At 39.8% G+C, this 25,057-nt stretch overlaps 2 protein-coding genes across 3 annotated transcripts; one reads left to right on the top strand and one right to left on the bottom strand.

Moving 5' to 3' along the window:
* Positions 1-91: 91 nt before the first annotated feature.
* LOC117250599 (uncharacterized) lies at positions 92-13,998 on the bottom strand. Of its 2 annotated transcripts, none has more exons than XM_078175323.1 (11): positions 11,143-13,998; positions 8,170-8,650; positions 6,473-6,590; positions 6,000-6,086; positions 5,707-5,807; positions 5,498-5,599; positions 5,124-5,235; positions 4,961-5,020; positions 4,642-4,797; positions 4,406-4,527; positions 92-2,876 (listed from the first exon to the last, which is right to left on the bottom strand). In XM_078175323.1, exons 1-11 carry the CDS (start codon positions 11,234-11,236, stop codon positions 2,726-2,728), a joined length of 1,584 nt encoding a protein of 527 aa, XP_078031449.1. In that variant the 5' UTR covers positions 11,237-13,998; the 3' UTR covers positions 92-2,725. The 2 variants fall into 2 exon arrangements, with proteins under 2 accessions (XP_078031449.1, XP_078031448.1); XM_078175322.1 differs by having other exon boundaries at positions 4,913-5,020; positions 11,143-13,997.
* fam216a (family with sequence similarity 216 member A) lies at positions 8,661-24,615 on the top strand. Its single transcript, XM_033643504.2, has 8 exons — positions 8,661-10,416; positions 17,492-17,743; positions 17,873-17,901; positions 20,092-20,228; positions 20,660-20,786; positions 21,836-22,013; positions 23,050-23,135; positions 23,363-24,615. Exons 2-8 carry the CDS (start codon positions 17,673-17,675, stop codon positions 23,485-23,487), a joined length of 753 nt encoding a protein of 250 aa, XP_033499395.2. The 5' UTR covers positions 8,661-10,416; positions 17,492-17,672; the 3' UTR covers positions 23,488-24,615.
* Positions 24,616-25,057: the final 442 nt, after the last annotated feature.

Below are 25,057 nucleotides of genomic sequence, written 5' to 3'. Positions count from 1 at the left end.
ACTGTTCTGGTGTCTGTGTTGTGGAGCAACAGTTTTTTCCATCAGGCCCCAGTTTGATACTAGAGTAATGGTAAAATGAGCACACAGCCAAAATATGATTTATTTAAAATCATTTTATTAATTGATTTGCTGACAGAAAAAGTTACCAAACCTACAAGCTTCTAAACAAAACTAACCACCACAGAAGAATACAGTATATAACTTTAGGAAAATACAAAAGTATTAAGATAGTTACATGGAGGCAGGAAATACAGCTTTGACCAGCAGTGTCATCTGTAGCTTCAGTGGAATACTTCATATATAAAAGTCAATCATGTAAAAATTTGAGTAAATCCACAATTATACCCTGATTTTATGATGATGAATACATTCAAAAGTAGCAAGTACATCCCATAAAGTAGCTACAAAGTTCCATACAACAAGCTGTACTTCAAGTATAGTTCAAAAGTGTTCAAATAACGGAAACAGAATAATCTTAACAGTCAAGTTTGTATTGTACAGTTGATTGGAGGCTAATGAATATTAGGAAGTAAAATCAAAACAAATCATACATATATTCTATATACCCCAAATCCCAAACAAATATTCATATACACACACAGGTGTTCATAGCTCAGTTTTATATTTGTCAATCATCGTATTTTTTAATTTCTTTTAAGTGTTTTACACATTTCCAATTTCTTTTCAAGACTATTCCACAAATCAGCTCCTTCGACTGTTAAACATATTTGTTTTTTATTTCTTCTAATCTCTTGTCACAGTCTGGAAGCATCTTTAGGTACATATTTTGTCTCCTCATTATTGTGCAAATAAAGCAAATGCTCTGCATATTCATATAAATAAACAATTTTAAACCTGATAAATAGTATCAAATATTTAAATATGAGCATAAATATGTGGAGACAGAGCGTCTAATCAGTGCAATTCTACCTCTTTGATGCTACAGACAAAGCAAATGGAAGATTGTTAAAAACCTGTCAGTCATTTTGTAACTGAATGACAGACGAAAAAGTTTTCCCCTATTTCTTCTATTATCAGAGCTCAACAAAAAAAAATCTTCCATTTAATAAAATATGTATGCCGGGTTCAGACTACATGTTATCAGCCTGATTACAGCCCAATATGGCCGTCCTATGGTGTTGACGGACTGTGAACGACTATGAGTGTCGTTACACCACAGGCGTACAACAGAGTGGTAAAAGTGCATACCCACTCTGTGTGTAACAGCCGTCACTTTGACCAGTAGGAACACTGAGCAATCTGCTGCCATGGACAACTGTAAAGCAACGCAACCGCAGTCTTTTTGATATTTCCTCTAGGGACAGCGTAACAAAGGAAGAATGCTGGCGTGCAATAGCAGAGTCACTTTGGCAACCCGGTGAGTTCGACCATTAGCATCAAGCTAGCAAAGAATGTTAATTCTTCATAATGGAGACGGATTACGCAAACAAATATACCATAAAATTCACGAATACTGTCTGGGCCTTGGTTTCTTTTTTATCTGCTTCCATTTCCTGTGAAAACGGAGGTGTACCTTGAAAGAAGAGAACCTGACACCGTGTCCCAGAACGTCAACAACCAACGCACGGAAAGTCCATGACCAAACATCAGTATGCAAGGAGGTCTGAGTGAGAATGTGATGGTCTGTCAGCCGAGTCACAGCACGATTTTATGACCCCATAATTGCCTAATTGGACATAGGGATGGTCAAATATATTGTGTAGTCTGAAACTGGCGTAACTCCAACAGTACCAACTTTCGCACAAAGCTTAATTTTAACGGCGTGCAAACATCCTGCAGATGTGTCTCACTTAAAAAGTGTCCCTGGCATCACTGTAATGACGGCAGAGACACCCTTTATTGCTTGTATGAGACGTAGCGGGCTTTTCACAAACTCAATTGTAAACCTATCCACGTTATTAGACACTCAGAGTAACGTACGTAATTTAAAGAGCGCATAAGTCCACTCAGGGTGAGCGGGACTGGAGGCAGATGGGTCCAATAAACACAGGACTTTGACCCAGGAGAGCAGTGTTCAAGGCTAACAAGCACAAGAACGTCGGCTGCGGCGTTTGTGCCACCAAAGCCAGGATTTCTTTTGACGACATCTGCGACGTTTTCCTACTGCCAACCCCTTCATACTGCCGACCCCTTCTGCGCCAGGATACAACGCAGCAGGCTGCTCATTATAATGCTGGGGTTTTTGCCCAACCAGCAAAATATGACTAGGGGGTTGAGATCATGCAGTTTTCACATCAACCACAACCCCCCAAGTTTTTAAAAACGTAAACAACTTCGACAGCCTATTATTTATGGCTTTAAAGCTGGAGTTACCAAAACCGACAACACATCACATACCAATACATGACGAGCATGTATGTGTTGATTTTTTTTCATTTTGTATAAAAATCTTTTGGGGAAACAAGATACAATAAATATCAACTTCCCTCAAAATAACGACAACACTTGACAGGAAATCGGTGACATTAGGCAAACTCATACATAGATGAGTAGCCTCTTATACACAGACCGAAACCCTTTTGTGTTATAACTCATAAACTCGTCTGCTTCTGTTTATCTACTTCTTTATGATTAGATATGAGAAGTGACACCTATAACCAACATATTTCAGCTTATCTGAAAAAAACAAATAACACTGGTTTGGACAGTCAGCTCTGTCCTCTTTGCTTGTTGGAGTTGATCTTGATCATAGAGGTGCTCAGCTTTACAAGCAAGTAAAACATGAGTACCAGGATGTAGCTCTGGGTCTGGGTTCATAGCCTGGGAGGACCTCCAGGACCTTCAGCACCTCCTTAACCTGCCTTCCAGAAAGACCATTCCATCGGAGCAATGCGGGCAGGAGCTCCAGGTCCTCACTGCAGATTAGACAACAGAGTTAGTGAGATGCAGTTCCACGAATGGCCACTAGATGCTGACAGCAACAAACAAAAAAATCAAGTTTAAGAAGTCCAGAGAGGGTTTAAGTGAAATCAGAACTTCTGGACTGAAAGGTAAGAAAACTAATGCTGCAAATTATTAAAAGGTCCAGCTCAAAAACACAGCCTCACTCTGTCACGAGTCCACCCTCATAAAGACCATCTTTCACCTTGTATTTGTTTGCTGTCTGTTTACTGATTTTTTGGACTTGATTAAAGATGCTGGACGTTCAGTTTACCAATTAACCTAGTCCCGCCCTCAATCGCAATGAGCCAATCACGTTAGATTAGCCATTAACGTTAGACCACAACATCAACTCAACGTGAATAAGATTAACAATGATGTCTACATCTGTTCTAAGGTAAGTCAACATCGTGTTTGAGGCAACATATTGTCACTTTGCTGGAAAGAAATATAAAGTTATCTTTAACATCTCTAGCTAACATTAGCTAAAGTTAGCCTAACGTTAGCTCTTAGCTGTGTTGTTCATCATGTCACCTTGTTTGCTGGGAGTTCATTAGCCTATTTTGTTCTAGTTTTGTACTTTGGTGATCGTACATCATTGTTAGCTGTTGTCCAAAGGGCTCTAGTTAAGCTAACGTTAACTTCTGGAGCTTAGCTTCATTAACTTATCTGTAATGGCAGAGATAACAAAGGTTGACAAACGTTATGCTGAATGATTCAGTGTAAATACTGTAGCACCAAACTAACGGAGAGACACTCTTGGTAAAGATGGTAAAAAGGCCGTTATCCTTTTCTCATATTCTGAGCCAAAAACCTTAACTTCAGTGGCACTTTAACTTGCTGTCTTTGATGGTGACGTCAACGAGATGCGGATCACAAGCGTACACTGTGACCTGTAAATTTTGGCTTGTAATTTAAGCTTTTCATCGACCTTCTCAACAATAAATTGATGAATATATCCTCCCATGTGTAGTTTAGGCCCTTTTGGTTACTTCTCAATGACATCTGATCGTTATGTCCCTAAAAAACATCATCTGTCTCCTGCAAAATGCCGTGTACTGTGACACCTGCCATAGGGCCAGTCACTGAATGTTGATAGTTTGTCCGAGTGAGTGGAGGGGGGCGTGGCTTAGCTATAGGTCAATTGGGCTTTTGGGTTTAATCCATTCTGTGTTTCCTGAGCTGCAACACACTTAATAGTTTGAGGGTGCAAAAAATGCAGCATGTGTACGGCCCCAAGAGGCATAAGAGTAGCACCTAATGCCAGGACCCTAAGTCTTCTTCTTCTGGGGCTCAAACTATTTCAAAGGTATATAATACATTTGGTGTCTGAGTAACACTGTAGTTAAGTGTATCTCTGTTAAAATAGTTATAATTGAATGAAAGGGACATCAATGTCACAGCTGATTATAAACTTTTAGTGCACACAGAGAACAAGCGTAACATTACTGGAATAAATGGACACAGGTGTGTGTAACAAACATCTGTCATCAGAATAATTTACCTCCACGTGAGACATTCATTCTGCATACTTCCAACTGTGAGCTTCATCGTGTCAGTGCTCTTACACTCCACCAGCTCTGTGACTTTCAGCAACATGAGGTTCCACTCTTGAACACCAGGAGCCTGATACAACACAGCACACACACACACAGAGCAGTAAAATTAAGACTTTATCCAGCTGCTAATGGGTTAATGTCATTATAGAGAACATAAGAACAAGCAGGCTGTTGATCTCACCAGGTCTGAGATGGTTATATGTAGCAACTTCATATCATCAGCAACTGTTTGTTCAAAATCAGGACTCCAGCGCTTCTTCAGTTCGCTCTGGCTGCTTTGGATTAGATGTTTCAGGTAACTGTGAGTGATGAGCTTGTAGACGCCGTCCATCACTCTCTGAGAGACACAAAGTTGGAGACAGACACTGTTTAGTTTTTGTTAAGAAAGACAACAGCATGTAGACACAAAGATGTCGGAAAAATGGCTGCAATGAATGCTTTTTGTGACGTACCTTTTGTATGTCCTGAAAGCAGGAAAACTCGGAGAAATGATTCCTTACTTCGTCAATCAAGAGGAAGAATTCCTTGTTCTCCGATTTGAAGTATTTCTTCAGGTGGCTCTGTGACAAAACATCAAAGTTAGTTTCATGTTTCTCAACAGAAATATATGGCTCCTTAGAAATGTAAGAAAACAGCTTATTTGTGATTATGTTGAACAGTTACCTCTGTGATGTCAGCTACGATTTCCATCACAAGTTTCACTGTGGAATCCTCCAGGTTTTCAAGCACTGCCACAGCTTCCTCAAGAAGGGTGCCTTTATTTTGGACGTGCAGCCTGAGAGGAAATATCATGAATATAATGTAGAAATACTCAACGTTTATCATCATCATAATCATATTTGTTTTTTCTTACAAAACATCAAGCCTTTTAACCTACATACATCCTGTGTAATCATGTGCTTTAACAGTATTTCTATCATACATTGGCCGTTTCAACAGTGTGTTTGATTTTACACCTTGTCTTTAAGAAACAGTAACAAGTTTAAGTTGAACTAAATTCATATCTAGCAAAGAGACACAAGTGCTCAGTTACTCACTTGAGATTTTTACAGTTGTTCAAAGTCTGGAAGAAGCATTTCATCTCTGGGTTGTCCATTTTTGCCATTTCCCCAAGCCTCTCAGTCTGCGTAGCAGAGTAGCTACAAACCAAAGAAAACATGCCGTGTTCAACATGCAAAGTTCCGACTTTAGATGGTGATGTTAATGTTCATAAAGTCTGGATGTAAATCTGTTTAGATAATCTCACCTCTTCAGAAACATAAGCAGCGCTTGGAAACAAACCTCCCGCACACGGTCAGACAGTTTGGGGCTGATTTTTTGTGCTTCTTTGGGTATAGCCTCGATGCACTTAGAGAGAAACAAAAAAGAAATAATATTATTATGCAGCAAATAAACAGACCAATAAATAAAGAAAAGTAAAGCAAATAAATATTCAGTGTTTCTTTAACATATGCACACAGACACAAACACAAATCCTTCGTCATGGCTTCCTCTCACAGTAACAACAGACACTCCTTTAAATTCTGCTGCCCTACGTACCATAATAGTGTCCAGATGAAGTTCGTCGTCGGCTTCGTTTCCTCTCTTTATCTGCAGGATGATCTCCAGCTGACCTCTAACCTCTGTCTGTGGACCCAAAAAGAGACAAAAATACATTAGAAAAATACAGGTTGGTCACTATAACATAACATCTTAGTGTTTACTTGGTCAGATGCTGACATATGTGGCTTTTTTTGGTCACAGTCATTGTCATTTATCTGTTTTCTGGTTTTATAATGTCCTTCATGTTGAGGTCCAGTAGACACACACCTGTTACCAAGGAACAGTGTCACCACAGAGATATGTTGTGCTCCTGGGAATAAATCTGTTCCCATGACTCCATTACACAAAGGCACATAATAAATATGTCAAGAAAGGGGTAGAGGACTGAATTAATGTGTAGTATCTGTTCACATGATGAAGGTTTTGAATTGTGTGACCAAGTACAAGCAGAAGAGAGTCAGTATTCTTACCTGCACATTCTCAAGCAGTTTGTCCTTTGCCTTTTCGACCCACTCTGTGAACAGCAAGAGGTCAGCTTCTTTTATGGGATCCATTTTCTGAAGGTCAGGGTGACCGAGCAGATCCTGACTAGGAAAGTACCACAAATACCAACGTCAGAACTGAGCAGCTGCAAGTTGCACTTCTGAATATTATACTGTTCAGAAAGCACGAGTTATTCAGAATACAGTGGGTAGATAGTAAAAATTAGAGTTTGTTTTCATGCATGTTTGGATGAGAAAATTGATTTCACTTTTATACTTGTCTTTTTACAGGTTACAGCCAACAGGGGATTAACTTAGCTTAGCACAGAGACTGGAAATGGGGGGAAACAGTGAGCCTGACTCTGTCCACTAAAAGCAAAATACGCCCACCTTTGTTACAGTTTGGGTTAGACGGAGCTAGGCTAGCTGTTTTCCCCTGTTTCCAGTCTTTCAGCTAAACTACGCTGGCTGTTTTCTGGCAATAGATAAGAGAGTGATATCAGTCTTCTCATTTAAGGAAGTGAAGCATTCTCCAAAATGTCAAATTATTCATTATGCACAGAACAATTTTTTGTAAATAAGTACTGTATTTTTCTCAAATAACAGCTGGTATTCGAATAAAAGCCTAAATATCAGCCCAAAGCTCAAATAATGGGCGGGGGTGTGGTCGCGACCAGCAGACAATCATGCTGTCTTCAAAATTTGTTGAATTTACTCATTTAAGTGTTGAAGCTCTATGTCAGTCACTTTGGGTATCTGTTTGTGTTTAATGTCCCAGACAAACTGTATTTTGTAGTAATGTCCAATCGCCACAAGATGGCAGTAGCTGCATTTAAAGTACCTTATGGGACTCATGCAAGTCTTTAAATTTTTGACTATGTGTTCCTGCAAATGTTTCACAATAAAAGCCTTGTTATAAAATAAGTGGATTCTTTCCTTTAATTTTGAAACAGATACAGAAGTATTAACCTCCTGACACCCGAAATTTTGTTTGGTAAGCATTTTTAATTTCTCCTAGCAATGATAATTAAGTCCCAATGTCTTCAAACAAGATGATAATAAAGTTTCAATGTCCTCAAATAAGAAGATAATAAAGTCCCAATGTCTTCAAACAAATACTTCCTAATTAAAAGCATCTTAACTTGTTACTGTTGCTTAAATTGGTGAAATTGCATTGTATCCTTATCAAACTACAAACATTATCAATCATAAATAAACATGTTTCAACCATTAAATGTGATCAGGTTTTGGACCTTGTCCACTTTTGCGTCGGGATCGTCTGCAGACTGACTTGGCAGAGATGGCTGCCATCTTGACATCATCATCTTTACATGGATTAATGTGTTGTGCTCTTTCTACCACTAGATGGCACAAAGAAGTGTCCACAAATGAGGACAACATGTCAAGGTTTAGTAGAATTAAGTATAAAGTCAAGTAAACCCGAAATGTGATGTCCTTATATGAGGACACATGGTCTCAGGATGTTAAGTTCAAATTAACAGCTTAATGCAGAAACAAAGATTAGAAACGAAGGATGCTTCACACTAAAATATGACCAAATGTACTTATCAAGTAGTGTGAATCAGAAATAAAGGCTTCTCTCTAACACAAGCCTGCTCCAGTTCTGATACCCTCTGAAGTTGAAGTAAATAAAGATACAGAAGGTAAAAGGTAGAGATAGATACCTCAGATATGTTTGGGAGGCCCACTTGATCAGCGCCAAGGAACTCTGGGGGGAGCTGATGTTCTGGAGCAGAGCATCAAGGTGACGAAATGTCTGACGATGGTAGCATTCAATCAGACATCCCAACAACCCCACTGATTCCAGCAGGGGTCCCAGCTTCACGAGCTCTTTGCGCACAGTTTCCTTCACATCTATCAGGTGCTGGTGAAGGTTCTTGTCCGCATCGGCCGGCGGCTTTGGGAAGTGCTTGTTCACAGATTGTTGGATGAGGCGAACAATGCGATACTGCCGTGAATTGGACTCAGGGCGCACTGAGCAACAAGATCCATTCTCAGTGGTGCTGGCATCAAGGTCCACACCCAGAAGTTCAGCTAGTTCCTGAAGTGAGAATTGTTCCTCACTTTCCAGGCGTTTTTCCTCCTGGGTGTTGAGGGCGTTCTGAGCCACAGGGTTGTCATACCCGCCAGTGGCCCGTTCGTATCCTATGAAAGAGTCAAATGTCAGATTGTTAGGTTACTTCATTCATTCATTTTTTGCTTTCTGCTTATCTTGTTAGGGGTCGCGGGGGAGCCTATCCCAGCTGACACTGGGCGAGAGGCAGGGTTCACTCTGGACAGGTCACCAGACTATCACAGGGCTGACACATAGAGACAGACAACCATTCACACTCACATTCACATCTATGGACAATTTAGAGTCACCAATTAACCTGCATGTCTTTGGACTGTGGGAGAAAACCCACGTTGACACGGGGAGAACATGCGGGTTCCACACAGGGGGTTTGAACCCTCTTGCTGTGAGGCAACAATGCTAACCGCTGCACCACCATACCGCTAATAAATATCACTATAAAATTATAAAATATACATGTATGTCACATTTCTGCTGACTCACTCCTTACAAGTGTAAAACCCAGAGGTGGAGTGTGATGTAAATGTGAAGTACTTGTTCTTGAGTATTTTAAATCTCATGCCACTTTCTACCTCTGCTCCACTAGAGGGAAGTATTGTACTTTTTAATTCACTACAACTATTTGAAAGCCTTAGTTACTAGTTGCTTTACAGCTTTAGGATTTTACCCAAAACATATGCAGAGCTCATTAAGAAGAAGTAGAAATAAAAGTCTCAATTATCAAATTAATGCACAGGTAATTCTGAAAAAAAAATCACAAATATATAAAATATTTTAATCTATTAAATAAATTACCTTGTTTTTGATTTTGATTTTTTTCCCCCCCTCTTGTTTACATGTATCTCAGTTTTTATTAAAGAGGGGGCGTGCCTTGATGGTGTCACTTAACAGCCATTGGTTGTCTTGACTATTCAGGCATTTGCAAACAAAAATAAATGAATAGGGAATTAAATAAAAACAGAAATAAATGTAAACATAAATGGGAAATAATTAAATATGAAAATAAATGAATACAAAATAAATAATTTGTCAAATAAATAAATAGATGAATAATACTTGATAATAGAAAATATTAAATAAATTGATGTATTTGTAATTTATCTTTTTTAAATAACCTGCACATTAAGACTTTTATTTCTACATCTTTTCTCGATGGTTTAATTAATGTATTAATTATTGTAATGGCAGCTTTAGCCCTCCTTAGCTAGCATCTCATCTTGTTCTACCAAAAATAAACAAACAAACAAAAAAACAACAGTATGCTGCAGTACATTTTGGGTCAGTGCTAGGTCCGATTCTCTTGGCCATCTTATACACAGGCATAATATCAGTGTCCATTTGTATGCAGATGACACTCTGATCTATTTTAGCTGTGACCCAACTAACAACTATCAAAACATGATTAACCTGATAAACTGCCTTCCTGATATTCACAAGTGGATGTCACAAACCATCCTGCAGTTTAATGACGACATATTTCATTTATCTTTGGAATTAATTTTACTCATGGTTTTGCTAATTGTCCTCATTTAATGATTTATGGTGTATTAGTTGAGTTTCTGGCAGCTAAGCATAGTTTTCCATTCAGCTATGTGAAAGAGGGAATAACAGGTTTGCATTCTGAGGAGGAAGGAGTGGAATCAAACATGGACCAATTACAGATTTACACGCACGAGTTCCACACCCACCTGCACAACACCTGCATGAGTTACACACGCTTTTGTGCACAACGACAGTGTGTGTATTATGCATGGCCACATATTTGTTCAGGAGCGCGGGACTCTCCAACATGGTTAATATTAATGTAACACCAGAGGCCAAGCAGCGGTTTGATAAGGTCTGATTTTTACTGCACTGACACTGCTTTCCAAATATTCCTAAAACACTTTGATTTGACTTTGCAGTTTTTACGTGTTATATCTGTAAATTTTAAAACTTTGTGAGACCTGTTTTGTGAATCAAAAGAGGAGACCAGGTAAAATACTGCTGTAGATTTTATCCAAGTACATTTACTCATTTACTGTACTGAAAGAAACTGACCTCAAATTCTGACATATTTGCACTTTACTTGAATATTTCCATTTTATGCTACTCTATACTTATATTCCACTACAGTTTGGAGGCAGATATTATACTTTTTACTCCACTACATTTATGTGGGAGCTTTAGTTACTTTGCAGATTCAGATTATTTATACAAAATGTAAATCAACTTGTAACTTCTGATATATTATGATAGATGTAGCTACCCAGCAGTTTGTAAAGTAATTAAAATGATCTCTATCTTTACCAGCTGCAACATTAAAGTAAAGAACACATCATTGTTTTTACACTTTGTAACTTCTGAGGTTCTATATTTACATTTCACAAACACACACCCAGGAAAATAGTATTTAAAATGATGTTTGAACAACTGAGCCTCATCTCAAGCTGCACTGAAATATAAAGCCACAGTAACAAGACAGATGGTATCAGATAACAACGACACTGTAAATGAAAAGAAGCTCACTCATTCATGTAAACTATGCAAACAGAGCAAACCCACAGTCATAAAAGAGACTTACCTTCTATGTTGCAGTTGTTGTTGTTGTTATTCTCACTCTCAATTAAAGGTCTCTTGCTGTCGCTCTGAGATTTGCTCTTAAAAAATTTCTTCATTTTGAACTCGTTTTAAAGATTCAGTGGCTGAATCAGTGACTTTTAAGTGATACACGTTGCTTCTCAGGGCTTTGTAAACTGAATCAGCAGCTCTAAGATCCCATCTCTTATACTGGAGAGGCAAATAAACGGGTTTCCCCATTACCTCATCCACACTTTCGTTTTCCTTCAGAGCTGGTTACAGCCTTAAAGTGAAAGGTGTTGCATCATGTTGACACACAACAATAACATAAACACTAAAACTACTACTACTATTAAATTATAATATAATAATGATAATAATTGAAGGTTGAGTCTTGACCTCACCATCTCCTTCAGGTACTCAAAGACATTGTAGTTGTTCAGATTTAATTAGTAGCTCCAGAAAAGCTAACTGAACCTTGTAATGAGATTGTTTTGTTAGATAATGATGTAAAATTCCATTTCCTTCCTTTCAAAGCCAGTGGGTTTTTGGTTAGATGCCTGAAAAAAGGTCTGTTCACACAAGCTTTTATGTTTTGTTCTTTTACATAAAATACATCAGTGAATGCTCCAGTCATGAACTTTTAAGCTTTGATGTGTCTCAAAAAAGGCAAAATGAGACTACAAAATGTTATCGCACCGAGCCGCGCTGAACCGGCTTTACAGTTTTTGTTATGGTGGTGATGTTTGGTCGTGTAACTACAGTGTAGTTTGTTCATAGTCTAACTCCTGGTGATTGCTTTTAGGCTTCAATAGTCATGAGGGTAGTGTTCATTTGCGACGGTTATCTTGCTGAACAAAAAGTGTATGCATCATAAAGGTTTGTTTGCCACAGAGCTTGTTTTCTGCAAAAATCCAAATCGAACGGAAAAACAAAGTTGTTAAGTAGTAAAACAAATCATTTTGTGGCGCTCAGAGAAAGGTATCCACTGATTTACAGATGTCTATTTCACAATGTAAGTCTATGGAAAAAAGTCTTCTCGGGCCCCATGGCATCACATGATGGACCCAGTTGTTGTAATACCACTTTTGGCCACTATGTAAGATTAGCTTAAAAGTTTAAAAGCGTTACTTCTGGTGCGTTCGTTTTGTACTTGGAAGTCGTAAATTCCCAGTTCCCAGTCTGAAGTTTAAACTCAAACGCACCCTGAGACGCACCAACTCGGAGCAATCGCATCAACCCCGACTTACGAATTCAAGATGGCTGCCGGTCACATACATAGTGAGTCTGTATGTGCAAAATACCACATAGAGTATTGTTATCAACTGATTATGCTAACAGTCTGGCTACGGCTAGCCCAGCGGTAGAAGGGTAACGTTCTTGTTGGTGTCCATGTTTTTTTCCAACTTGTCCACCGTTGTCAACTAGAATGCAAACCATTCATACCGAGCGGATTCTTTACCTTGGAGTCACTGTAGCTCTCCTACACGCTTAGCACACAGAAGAAGTTAAAGTTCAGAAACCTCACTGCTAGATGCCACATAATCCCACACACACCAGACCTTAAACAACTTTATAATGTGATAATAATATGTCAGTGCTGTGGAAAAAAGTGAATGAATGCACATTTAGATTAAGTGGGTTTTTTTTATTTTGTTGGATATAACACGTAGTAAACGAGCTTTAACATGTAAAACCACTGGAATAGTGTTTTAATCTCAAATACCTGGTTATTCAAAAGTGTCTTATCTTTTACACACCACACCAAAACAATGCAATAGGTCATCATGTATCACAAACAAGTATAGCATTTTTATTTTTGTTGTTGTATGAGGTACTTATATACAGTCAGTGTATAACATACGGTAGGTGTCAGTCAGCTCACCCCTAGTCTGGAGAAGCAGATTGGAGTCAAACATTAAAGCTAAGCAATGCAATGCTGTGGATGAGGATATTTAAAGCACCTAAAGAAAGTCCCACCTAAAAATATAAATATCTATTTAAGTGTACACTATATTGAGGGTAATTTCAGTGCTTTACCTTTCCGTCAGACAGCCTTCTCCAACGAGGAGTTCCCCATCTATGCTCTTGTCAAAGCCACCAAACTCCATTGACAAAAAAAGGAATTTTAGCTCGCTGAACACAGGAGGTTCTGGTCCCCCACTGCCTCGATCAGTTAGTTAGTTAGTGTTATTGTTGACTTTGATTAATCCGAACTGAACGCCAAAGTCACACAATAACACAAAAAAGAAAACTAATCAGGCAGCAGTAGACCAGCAACTCCTGCGTTGAGCAATATTAAATCGCCGTTTTTCTCAATGGAGTCTGGCTTCGAAGGGTGCAATATAACAGCCTCATTTTCTTGTTGGAAGTCACTGTCTGAGGTTAAGGTTAAGGTATTGGTGAGAGAGATTCTGACTCAGTGGGCCGCGCCAACTTCCATTCTCTCTGACCAAGGTGCACAGTTTGTCTCATCTGTTTCTGAGGAGACTTGCAGGCGGTGGAACCTATCCCAGAAGCGGACCTCGCCCTATCATCCTCAAACCAACATGACAGAGAGGATCAATCGTAACGTGAAGGCCATGATTGCCTCATATGTGGGCGAAAAGCACAAAACGTAAGCAGGAACATGATCATGTCTGGCTCCGTACTCACCCTTATTCTGAAGCTGATAAATCGCTGCTAAGCCTTGGGGTTAATCAGCAAAAATACTCCCAATATAGCCTTAATTTGAACTAGCATTGATTTTTTTTGGTGGCACTTTTTTAGGTTGCTAAAACACCTATTGTTGTTGCCCTTTCCAGAGCAGTAAATTGCTGAGCTTCTGTGTCAGCCCCCAGCCTGCTTCTCCAAACTACGGGCGTGCTGACTGAAGTCTACTGTATGTAACACACTGATTGTGGATAGGTACCTCATACAACCCCACTTGAAAAACAAAAAAATATCCCTGTCATGTTATTTATAGTAACATCCACCGTGAGTATTAGTCTCCTCCTTCATCTGCAGGTGTAAACAGCACAAGTGAGTGGGAGAGACACCTGTTCCTGTTCACCTGTGTCGTCAGGTATCTGAGGATTGTCACTTATCAGCATAATGTGCCATTGATCTGAGTAATGAGTGGAAAATCTTCACTTGTGTACACAAACTCTCGATTACTGCCAGATTGCTTCGGAAATGAAAGACATCCAAAGCGAATTCAAATGTGAAAGTATTTGATTATTCATGATTATGTTCCCAGTTTTCCCGTTCAACATGAGTCCATGGCTGAGTCACATTTGCTGTGTTAAATAATTTATTTTGAGATTCAAGATTCACAGACTGATAGTAATGTTCCCTAACGTATACAGTGTTGATTTATTTGCAGTGTTAATACTCTCAGTGTGCCATAGATTCATCTCAATCCACTGCTGTAGGTTTGTGTGGGTGTGTTTGACTTCTGTCTGTCTTGCATGTGTCTGATGCAATAGTTACCACCCTCGGAGAACAGAGAGAGCAGTCTTGAGAAAAAGCTGTTAAGAATGTACCAGGGATATTCCGGAACTGAGTGAGAGCACTGGGGGATATCCGTAATCCAATTGTAGCCGAGGGAGAGTTGGATACTCCCTTCAATCCCAACAGAAACAGAGGATGAATATTTCCCAGCTATGGGGTCAAATTTTTGTATGATGTAGGAAAAACGAAAGAGTGAATCAAATTGGTTGAGCGTAACAGCAGTCGATGGAGTCTAAATGCCTCTTAACCACAGGCTGATGCAGTTACACATTATGTGGTTGCAGGCGTGGTTCTCTCAGTGGCTCCGAATGTTCTGTAATGCAGAGCAAAGTCCGCTCGTGCATCTCCTATCAGGAGCTGAGTAAACACCATAAAAGCACAAAAAAGATAAAAAATCAAAACAAGAGAAACTACTTGGAGAGACAGAATGAAACAATAAGCAGTCAACAGTCATGCAATGGGTCTTTCAGCTAAATGCTAATCACAGCATGCTCACTGTAATAATGTGTAGCAGGTAATGTTGGCATGCTAATGTTTGCTAATACAGAATATGGACATGTCATTGATTTCATAGATACTAAAGGGACAAAGTCTTTGGCAATTACACCCCATCTAGATGGCTTGTTTTAAGAAGGGTGAAGAATCCATAGTCAAATAGGGAACCCCCCCCCCCAGGGTCTAGACACTGGTGGTGGTAGAGGTGGTGAAGATGAGAAGAGAAGAGGATGTGGATAAAATGGAGAAATGAGTCTGCTGACTTGTCCCGGAGTCTGGATGTGATGGCTGGAGGTGAACAGGTGGAGGAGGGCGCGACAATTCTGCCTACAATGACAGCTGACAGCAGCAGAGGAGAGAGCAGATTTAAAATTTTGCAGTAGCATCCTGATTGGCTGATTGAGATTGAGGTGAAGTTTGATTGGATAACTGGAAGAGTGAACACTCACAGTCAGCTGATAAGAGGAAGCAGTGGGAGTGGGAGGGAGAGCACAAAGAAAGTGTTCCTGATTGAACTCACGCTGAGCTTCCTATAATGAAACTAGATGTCACTCTTCATCCAGGAAAATAGTTCCTACATGATACTGCTCACAGCAGGGTCTGTGGATTATCTCGAGTAACAGGGTCATGATTTATGGACAGAGATATTGAGTTTTTTAAATGTATTTTTTGGTGCTGTGAGCACCACAAGCTGAGTGCCATCAAGTTCCATTATATTGGAGAGACACTAACTCAAACCAAAACAATCTCGGTTGATAAACAGCACCGGTAAGAGGGAAAATAGGAATTTTTAATTTTGGGGTGAACTGTCCCACTTGAAGTGAGTGGTGGTGTATTAATCTGCAGAGACTCTGCATTCAGCCTTTATTTTTTTTATTTTCTATGTTCTGTACGTTCCTGGGTAGGTAGCGATCAGGTGCCAGACTATGAGAAACATGCATCCAAAAGAAAGATACTAAAATCACAGACACAGCGCCAAAAAACAGCAAATATAGTGACGCAAAGCAACAAGTGGACAATGAAACAGGGGTTGGCTTCACTTTAACTTTGGCTGGCTGTACAGTTTACAAACAGTGGCCAAGGATTCCTGTATTTTTGGCTTTTTGCCTTTATTTGACAGGACAGAGTTAAGCGTGAGGGGGTAGAGAGAGAGGCAATGACATGCAGCAAAGGGCCACAAACTGGAATTGAACCCACAGCTGCTGTGGCAAGGACAATACCTTTGTACATGGGATTCCCACTCTAACCGTTGAGCTACTGGGCGCTAAAGCTTCAAATAGGGCGGGGCCATATGGCAAAACATATTATCACGATCATTCTGTGTACTGATCGATATTGATATTTATCATGATATATAATTTGAAATAGCTGCGAGTTTGAAAAGTATCTTGCATCATGTCTTTGGCTAGAAAGTGCGACACTGTGTCTGTTATATCTCTGCCGCAGCAGAAGAGGACACTATTAATTGCTGTTTTGGTGCAGCTCCACTAGTGCTCGGCCGTTAAGCAACACCAACGCAGTAAGTCCGTTGGTGGACTTACTGCAGTTTCCTGGATTTCCATGCTCTCAGTGAAGTCGCTGGAATGCCACCTTTTAAGGTGATGGAAAAGGTTTGTTGTGTTTCCTGTCCTGGTCGGCACCAACTGACGACATATTTTGCAGACCATCCATGCGTCGTTTCCTTTCAGTAGCTAAACCACTTCCAAATTATTGATGTTGTGTGACCTTTTTTATCCACAATTTCTTCAGTTTTTGAGGATAACGTGAGCTCCTCTTCAGCTTCACCTCCTCACCTCGGCTCACTCACCTCAGCACAATTTTTGCAGTGAAAAATGGGCATGTACGGTGACGCTCATCCCCAACACTGCAGACTGACTGACAGCTGGCTGTTAACTCCTGCTGCATGACACAGATCTATCTAGGTCTATCCATATCGAGTAAAAATGACTATAGTTTATTGTTGTCATTGGCATACATTTTATTGTGATCCTGTTTTGAGATCGTTTTATCGCCCAGCCCTAGCTTCAAACTTATATTCAGGAAACCAAATCCATATTTGAACAACTGCTCGCTCATATATGAATTTGAAAAACAGTTTTAATCCCATCAAAGAACTGGATTACTGAATAAAATGGGTAATTTTCATACCTGCTCTGTCATGTTGAGGGACAGAGGAATTTCCAAGGGAGTGTCCCCAGTTTACCTGATTTGCTTGTGTATTGAGATTAAACTGGAGCATGCAAAACACCTGCAAATGAGATCATGCAAACCCTGAATTAAAGTATTTTTTTAGTGTTGAATCCAGAAAAATTTACTGCAAGGCTCACTATAATTTCATCTTATTTTTCCTGTTTTCTTTCTTTCAGCAAATAAGCTGGAGTTTTGTGGAAAAGGACACACCCACTGGCCTTGAAGGTCCTCAGTGAGCCAGACAGCCTCTTTACTTTAATTATCTGGACTGACCTCAGTGTGGATGGACATGTCTTTAACTGGCTGCTGCTGCCTGTTCAGACGACACCTGACTGAGTCTCTGTGCGTCTTCCCAACATGAAAAAACAAGTGACATTTGCAGAAAGTCAGAAGATCCACAGGCTCCATCAGGATGAGGCTTTGCAAAGGTAAAGTAATGATTTTATTTTAGTGCATGCCTGCAACAAATGATTTGTCCTGATTATGTGTTTTAACCTGTGAGTTTGTGTTAATGTCACTCATGAGATGACACGTGTGTTGCTCTCTGTCTGTTGCAGGAGGACTGGGATGAATAAATCAAAGATGGGTAAGTTTAAATCCCAAAAAAGTGCACTTTTTATGAGGTCAGTGGTGAATAATTGTACAAGCAGAAATAAGAAGGAACCCAAGTAATGACTCAGTTTTTTCTCCAACGTATAGAATCCACTTTATTCTGTCTATTTTGCTGTCCTCCCTTGGGTCAGATCACAGATGTACATGCACTATCTCCTCGTTAAATAAACAAAACATGTCCAGTATCCTGTCTGCTTTGAAACCTGAGTGTCAGGTTTTCTAGCTGACACAGCGATGTTAAGACGTCAGTGGAACAGAGGGGAAATCCTACACCTGAACCTGAACCTGAACCTGGGTCACGCCTGCTCAGTTACAGGAGGAAAGCTCACTCGTGCTGTTTACTAATGAGAATCAGTTTAAGTGAGCCCATATACAAGCCTTCGGTTTTGGCTCAGGTGTACGGAAATACACAAAAACACTTGAATTATTGAGCTTTATTTCTCAGTACAGTCGAAATGTGGCGTTAATGTTTGTTTCAGTTTCCTCATTGTTCCACACTGATCAGATTTTTGTCCGTCACCTATTTCCAGCTCATGGAGCAGATTCTTGAAGTCATACGCTTCATGTCCATCACAGTTTATTCTTTCCCCAAGTGTGTTGTCATCAGTCTTTGTCACATTTTTTTTGGCACTACACCGTGGAGTGGAGTCGGTTTCCGGTGTGGGGTTTTCCAGTCTGGTGTACCAGCTCAAACTGGTTTGGTTTTATATAACCTCCTGAACAAGCATTTGTCATTATGTCACATTCCGGCTGATTAAAAAGTAGATTGCATCAGTAACCTGTGCTGACGGCATCAAAGCGTTAAATCCAGCTTGTGTTGCATTAGTCATAAGCAGTATGATAACGTGAATTACAAGACTAGGTTTGTTTATAAATGGACTAACAGAGCCACCGGTGCCTGACAGGCTCTGCAGACATTGCTGCAGAGCTGAACACAAGCAACATGAAGGAAATCAAATGTCAGTAGAGGTGGGAAGGGGAAGAGTGGTGCACGTTGTGTTTGTTTACTAGAGAGTTCATGTGTTTTTTGGGGTGACGAGACACTGCAGAGTTGTGCTGTATTAACACTATGAGCAGCACAGCAACAGCGTGACCAGCGTCATTATCGTCAAGTCCCTATTGAAGTGATGCCCAAACGCTTGTTAACGTGGTTACGTCGTCACAGGCTTACGTGTGTCTGCTATTTTCCACAAAGCAGCTCAACTGAATGTCATCTAAGATTTGCATTAGTTTTTTGTTTAATGTTTGAGCCACATTTTAACATCATATTTCACTGCCCCATTGCAGCCCCGTGTGCACTGCAAGCTAACTGAGCTAAATAACACAGTACCACAGCTAGAAACAAAAACATATGGTTAGTTGACAGTTCACTGCATCACTGGCGCGATGAAAAAACTTGAGGCCAGCTCAGCTTTCGGTTCCCATCATGCCCATCAGCAGAGGCAAGCCTGTTTCTGTGTCACTTGTAGAGTAAACACAGCATTAATATGGCCAATATGGCAATATTTTGGATGTGGAACCTCGAGTGGCGTGGTGTGCCATACTGAGCTGAACTCTTGCTGGACACCCTGTTTGTATTTCTTCCTGTCGCCTTGAAAGTGCCACAAAGAATGTGGAACTGATTCGAGAAGTTGAAATGAGGACTTTCCCACAGTCATAAGATTCCTAAAAACATCACCTCAGCCAAGCGCAAAACCTTTTTTGTAATGTTTCCTTTTTGATTTTTTTTAATGTGAGGTGGATGGTATCAGCATTCTTCAAACAAACTGCTTGTTGGATTGTCTGATAAGGTCAGATGGTGAAATTGCGACTTAACAAAACAATCCAACAATTCTGCCCATTTTATGCAGCAAATAACCAGAGGTGCAAAGGTCACTTCATGTGGACAAATGAATGCACCATCATAAATTCTTTCCAGGAAAAATCTTTGAACTGCACCAATATCAATATTTGTACAATTTACCGCGTCCCACTCCTTTCTATAAAGACATGCTTTTATCCTTTGAGTGTGGCCATTCAGAAAAGGTACAGACACTTCAAATGTCTCTCATTTGAGCTACACATAGACTCTCAGTTCCTGATATCCTGCCTCACAGCAAACACCCTCAACTGTTCCGCAGTGCACACAAATTTGTCACAATGTCTGTTTTCTTTCTGATAACAGCAGTAACAGATGCCAGTGTGAACTTCAACAGTGGCTTGAGAATGAACAGAGCAGCAGCTGAAAGATGTGAACCACAGCTCCAACACGGGACAACCATACAAATCCCTAAAACCATGAGCACAGGCCCATTTCTGCAGGTAAAACTAATCTTTACTGAGATCTATTTTGTACATAAAACATTCACTTAATGACCATTGAGCTGGTTTTAATACCCTCGACAGGTGGTGCAATGTTATTAAGTAATTTACTGTAGTACAAATTCAAGGTACTTCTACCTTAATTAAGTATTTTCATTTTATGCAACTTTACACCTCTACTCCCTTCATCTCAGAGGTAAATATAGCACTTCATACCCCACTACATTTGTCTGACGCTTTACTTAGTAAAGAATCTGAGTCCTTCCTCCACTTAGAATTTTTACTACTGAGTCACTGTAAGTGATATACCTGGTGATTCATCCTTTGTTCCGAGCTAGTGAAAGGTTATTAGAGTACAATACAACAGCCTGATGTCACACAAAGGAAATGTGTGTGTGTGAGTTTGAACCTGATCTCCGTCTCTCCCACAGCATGCAGCACTTACACCAGCTCAGAAGGATTATCTGTACACCATCGCAGCTTCCTACAGCACCGCACACGTGCGTAACCTCATCACCCAACACTACATGAACGTGCTGCAGAGGTGTGTGCGAGCAGGTGAGAATAAAACAACCATAGAGGTTTGTCCAACCTTTGTTTGTCAGCCACACAAGTCTTTGGAGTTACATGTTTCCCCTCCTTACCCAGACCTATAAAGCAGTGTGTGGGTTTGTTACTGTGCCTCTCAGATCGTATCTAACCATTAACACAACAGGCCCTGTCTTGTACCTGGTACAAAGCAGCGCAGCAGTCATTGGTAGTTTCATACCAATGAGCTTGTCCTGGGCTCTGGATAGGGTGACTGGAGGAGAAGAGGTTTTAGTTGAGTTAAAAAATACACTCACTCATGAACAACACCCCGAGGTACTTGAACTCCCTCTGAGGCTGCATGGACCAGTAAATCGAAGCTTTTGATTTACTGGTCCATCTACGTCCCAACCCTCACCTATGATCATGAGCTCTGGGTAGTGACCGAAAGAATGAGATCGTGGATACAAGCAGCCAAAATGAGTTTCCTCTGTGGGGTGTCTGGGCTCAGCCTTAGAGATAGGGTGAGGAGCTCAGACATCCGGAGGGAGCTCGGAGTAGAGCTGCTGCTCCTTTGCGTCAAAAGGGGCCAGTTGAGGTGGTTCGGGCATCTGATCAGGATCCTCCTGGGTGCCTCCCGTAAGAGGTGATCCAGGCACGTCCCACTGGTAGGAGGCCCCGGGGCAGAATCAGAACACACTGGAGGGATTACATTTCTCATCTGGCCTGGGAACACCTTGGGGTCCCCCAGGAGGAGCTGGAAAGCTTTTCTGGGGAGAGGGACGACAGGGGTGCTTTGCTCGACCTGCTGCCCCCGCAACCCGGCTCCGGATAAGCGGATGAAAATGGATGAATGTATTTTATTTCTTCTGTTGTTTTCATTGCTTTTAGTAAAACATGTTGAGATACTTTTGTGTGATAATGCACTTTAGATAACCCTAATCTTGATTCAACGCTGTGTGCCAGCTATTTTTCCAGTGTATGATATGTTTTTGTGCTTATCTCAGGAAATTATCAAAATCCAGCTTCATGTCTTCACAGGTGTTTTAACACTGTTTTGATCTCGACTCTGTTTAAAGGCTGCAGCCCTGAAAGAGACGACCTTGTTGCGACTTCTGTTATCTCACTGGGAACTGATGCGAGTGAAAAACATCGCTCAAAACTTCCTTTGACGGTGAAACACAAAGCGAAGATAAACACCAGTGTGAGGAGTTCTGGGAAATCCTTTCTTCCAAAAATCCCAAACAGTCAAGCCAGGTGGGTCACACACTTTCAACAAATATTTGTACACAAAAACACAATTTAAAGGAGATTATGAAGATGTATTTTAAGGTGATTACACATCCATTACTATTCTAAAAGTGTTTATATTCATAGCTGAATGTTGTGCCATAAAAAGTAGCAGAACATGTCTTACCTCACCTTTTAAAGTAACATTACACAGAGCTTGTAAGCAAGTATTAAGCAGCTCTATGCAGAGCCTACATCGTAGCCTACGCACGTAGAATACGCCGTAATGAGCGTTGTGTGATTGTGTCAGGGTTTCTGTGAAGTGCTATCAAGTTTTGTTGCTTCAAAACACACCCTAAACACACATTAAACACACATTAAACATGGTTTAATAGAGACAATTTCAAACACAAGTACACAAATCAGCTTCACTATAACTCGCAGCATCCACAGACAAACACTTGTCTTTATCTGGACACATTTTCCCCACAAATACAACATGCTAATATTTTTAGCACAAGCCTATGGCATTTTACATTGTATAAATTAGCTTAGTGGCTAGCCGAGATTTCTTCCACTCAAATGAAGCCAGGGACAACAGCAACATTTAACAAAGGTAACGTTACAAAATTTGGCTCCATTACAACTCACAAGGTTCACTGACAAAACAACTGTCTTATACTAAACTCGTTTTCCAAACAAATATAACATGCTAACGTTATTAGCACAAGCCTATGGCATTTTACATTGTATAAATTAGCCTAGCGGTTAGAAAACATTTCCTCTGCTCATATGAAGCCAGGATAAATCACACACAAGACTTAAAATGCTATTTTTGTGGAGGCTTTACTGTCTTGACAATTTCTTATCTGTGAAATTAAAGTAAATAAAAGCTTTGTTTCCACTGAGGGAAATGGTTTCAGCTTACAGAAACAGACAGGAGGTCTGCGTCTCTGCGATGTGTAGTTACATTTATGGGGAGGTGCACGTCAGGCTATGCTGTAGGGCATTGATTTGACGCAGAAGTATAAATCCTGCTCACTGTGTTTGATCAACACTGCAGGCTCTCCAACACATCAGCATCAAAACAAAGAAAGATGAAGAAACGTACATCATCATCTCCCTCACTGAGAAGAAAAAGTCCAAGGCGTAAGTGAGAAGTGTGACATTGAAGCTTTCTTTAAAATTTCTACTTCAAATATGTGATAACTTTCTTTCTCTAATTTCAGGGTAATTTTGTCGACAAGCTTCTGTATCTACGTCTGTTATATTTAGGCATATTTATCTTTTATTTTTACCAGTCAGGGTTCATGTGATCAAATGGATAAAGTTATTTTATGTCTGTAGTTGGTTGAATGTTTTGTTTTTGTTGCCAGGAGCCAGGACCAAGCTGTTAGAGGAGGAGGAGGAGGAGGACGAAGGACTGGATGACTCTCTGAGTGAATGTTTGAGTTCACTGTCTGTGGGACAATGGGATGACGACACTCTCTCAGATTTATGACATTTCTATTCAACCTCTGAGCGCTCACAGTAACATTTTGTGTCAGTATAACGTGAGAATAATCTCCCCACATTCACAGCTCCAGGCAAAGGCCAAAAGATGTCTTTGTTTATAATGATTCTGCATTAAACTGGGGATCTTAAACAAGCAAAACACAGTAAACAGAACAGAAACACTGTGAGTAGCAGCTCAGTGTTGTCATTAAACCTGCACCAGCTAGTTTTGTACTTTGGTGCCTCTGTTGGCAGCAAGAGAAAACCTTTAGAGGACTGTTTATAGGAAATCACGTGATCAGGTCTTGTGCTGGTGAAAGCTGAGCAGTGGGATCACATCTCATGGCCTGGAAACACCACAACCACTAGTGTGTTAATGACACCTTCTGGATACACTAAAACAAACAGCAACAGATTTTATAGAGTTTTTATGGTTTTTTTTTAAAGTAGAGATGATTTTTTTTCTCTGAAAATAATTGAAAATTTGATTTCGCTGATTAAAAATTAAAAATAGTTTAAAATTAAATAAAATTCATATATGTTTTTACGTCAAAATGTCCTAAGACTTACATAAGTACATCCTCTCTGTGAATATTTAAGAAATATTATCCTTTTAATTAATTCAAATATTTTTTCTTTGTTTTGTTTTTTTTTTGTTGATGTTTTTTGATAAGTATCTTTGTTATTGTTACCTTTTATTTTTTCTGTTAAAAATATTCAAATGCACAAATGGAAACCTGACACATTTTTGGAGGTGCTCCTGCACTGTAATTTGAGCATCTGCTAATAAAAATAAACTAAAAAAAGATGCACAATATTGGATTTTTGCCAATATGCAATATACCAGAATTCTAACAACTTATTTGTCTGATAACCGATACTGATATTGATACATCCACATTTTCCCCACCTAATTTTAGTGATCATCAAGTCTCTTCTGTAGTGGAATTAACTTCATATTATACATGCATACTCTTATCGTGACGGCCCACCAGCAGATGGAGACATGAAATGTAATACTTTTCAATGTTTGTAATATTTATTCATTGTGCAAATTAAGATAAAGCATGTTGACGATACTGATGATGTGCTGATTTTATTGTGCATTCCTAGTAAAAAAATGTATGATTGGTTAGTTTTATCTCCCTGCATGAGGCTCTACATGTTCTTTCAGAGACTTCTCTTCAATGTCAGGAGTTTATGATTTCATTTTATGATTATGATATTCTTAGCAACATGTTTGGCCTGAAAACAGTCCAATCCAAGAACACCAACTGCTAAAAAAAGCTGAATCTGTTTTTAAAGGTGTAATTTGTGTGAAGTTTGTTGTTAACAAGCTAGAAATGACACTGAAGCCATTTCCTGTGTGTCCTCCATGGTAACTAAGGTTTACTGTACAATACTGATACTTTTCTGGATATCAAATTCAACCATGTGGCAAAAAGTCTGTTTACAATCCTGCTCAGTTTTTGTTCTGGGGCTTTTTTTTTGTGGTTTTGGACGAGCCTGCTTTGTTCCACTAAAAGAGGAATGCTACAGCGTACAATATTTTAGACAGTGTTCTTTCGGTTTTGTGT

Source organism: Epinephelus lanceolatus, chromosome 15, assembly GCF_041903045.1.
Source record: "Epinephelus lanceolatus isolate andai-2023 chromosome 15, ASM4190304v1, whole genome shotgun sequence".
NCBI lineage: Eukaryota > Metazoa > Chordata > Actinopteri > Perciformes > Serranidae > Epinephelus > Epinephelus lanceolatus.
Note: the sequence above shows the minus strand (reverse complement) of the source record. Positions and strands in the feature narration are given on the sequence as shown.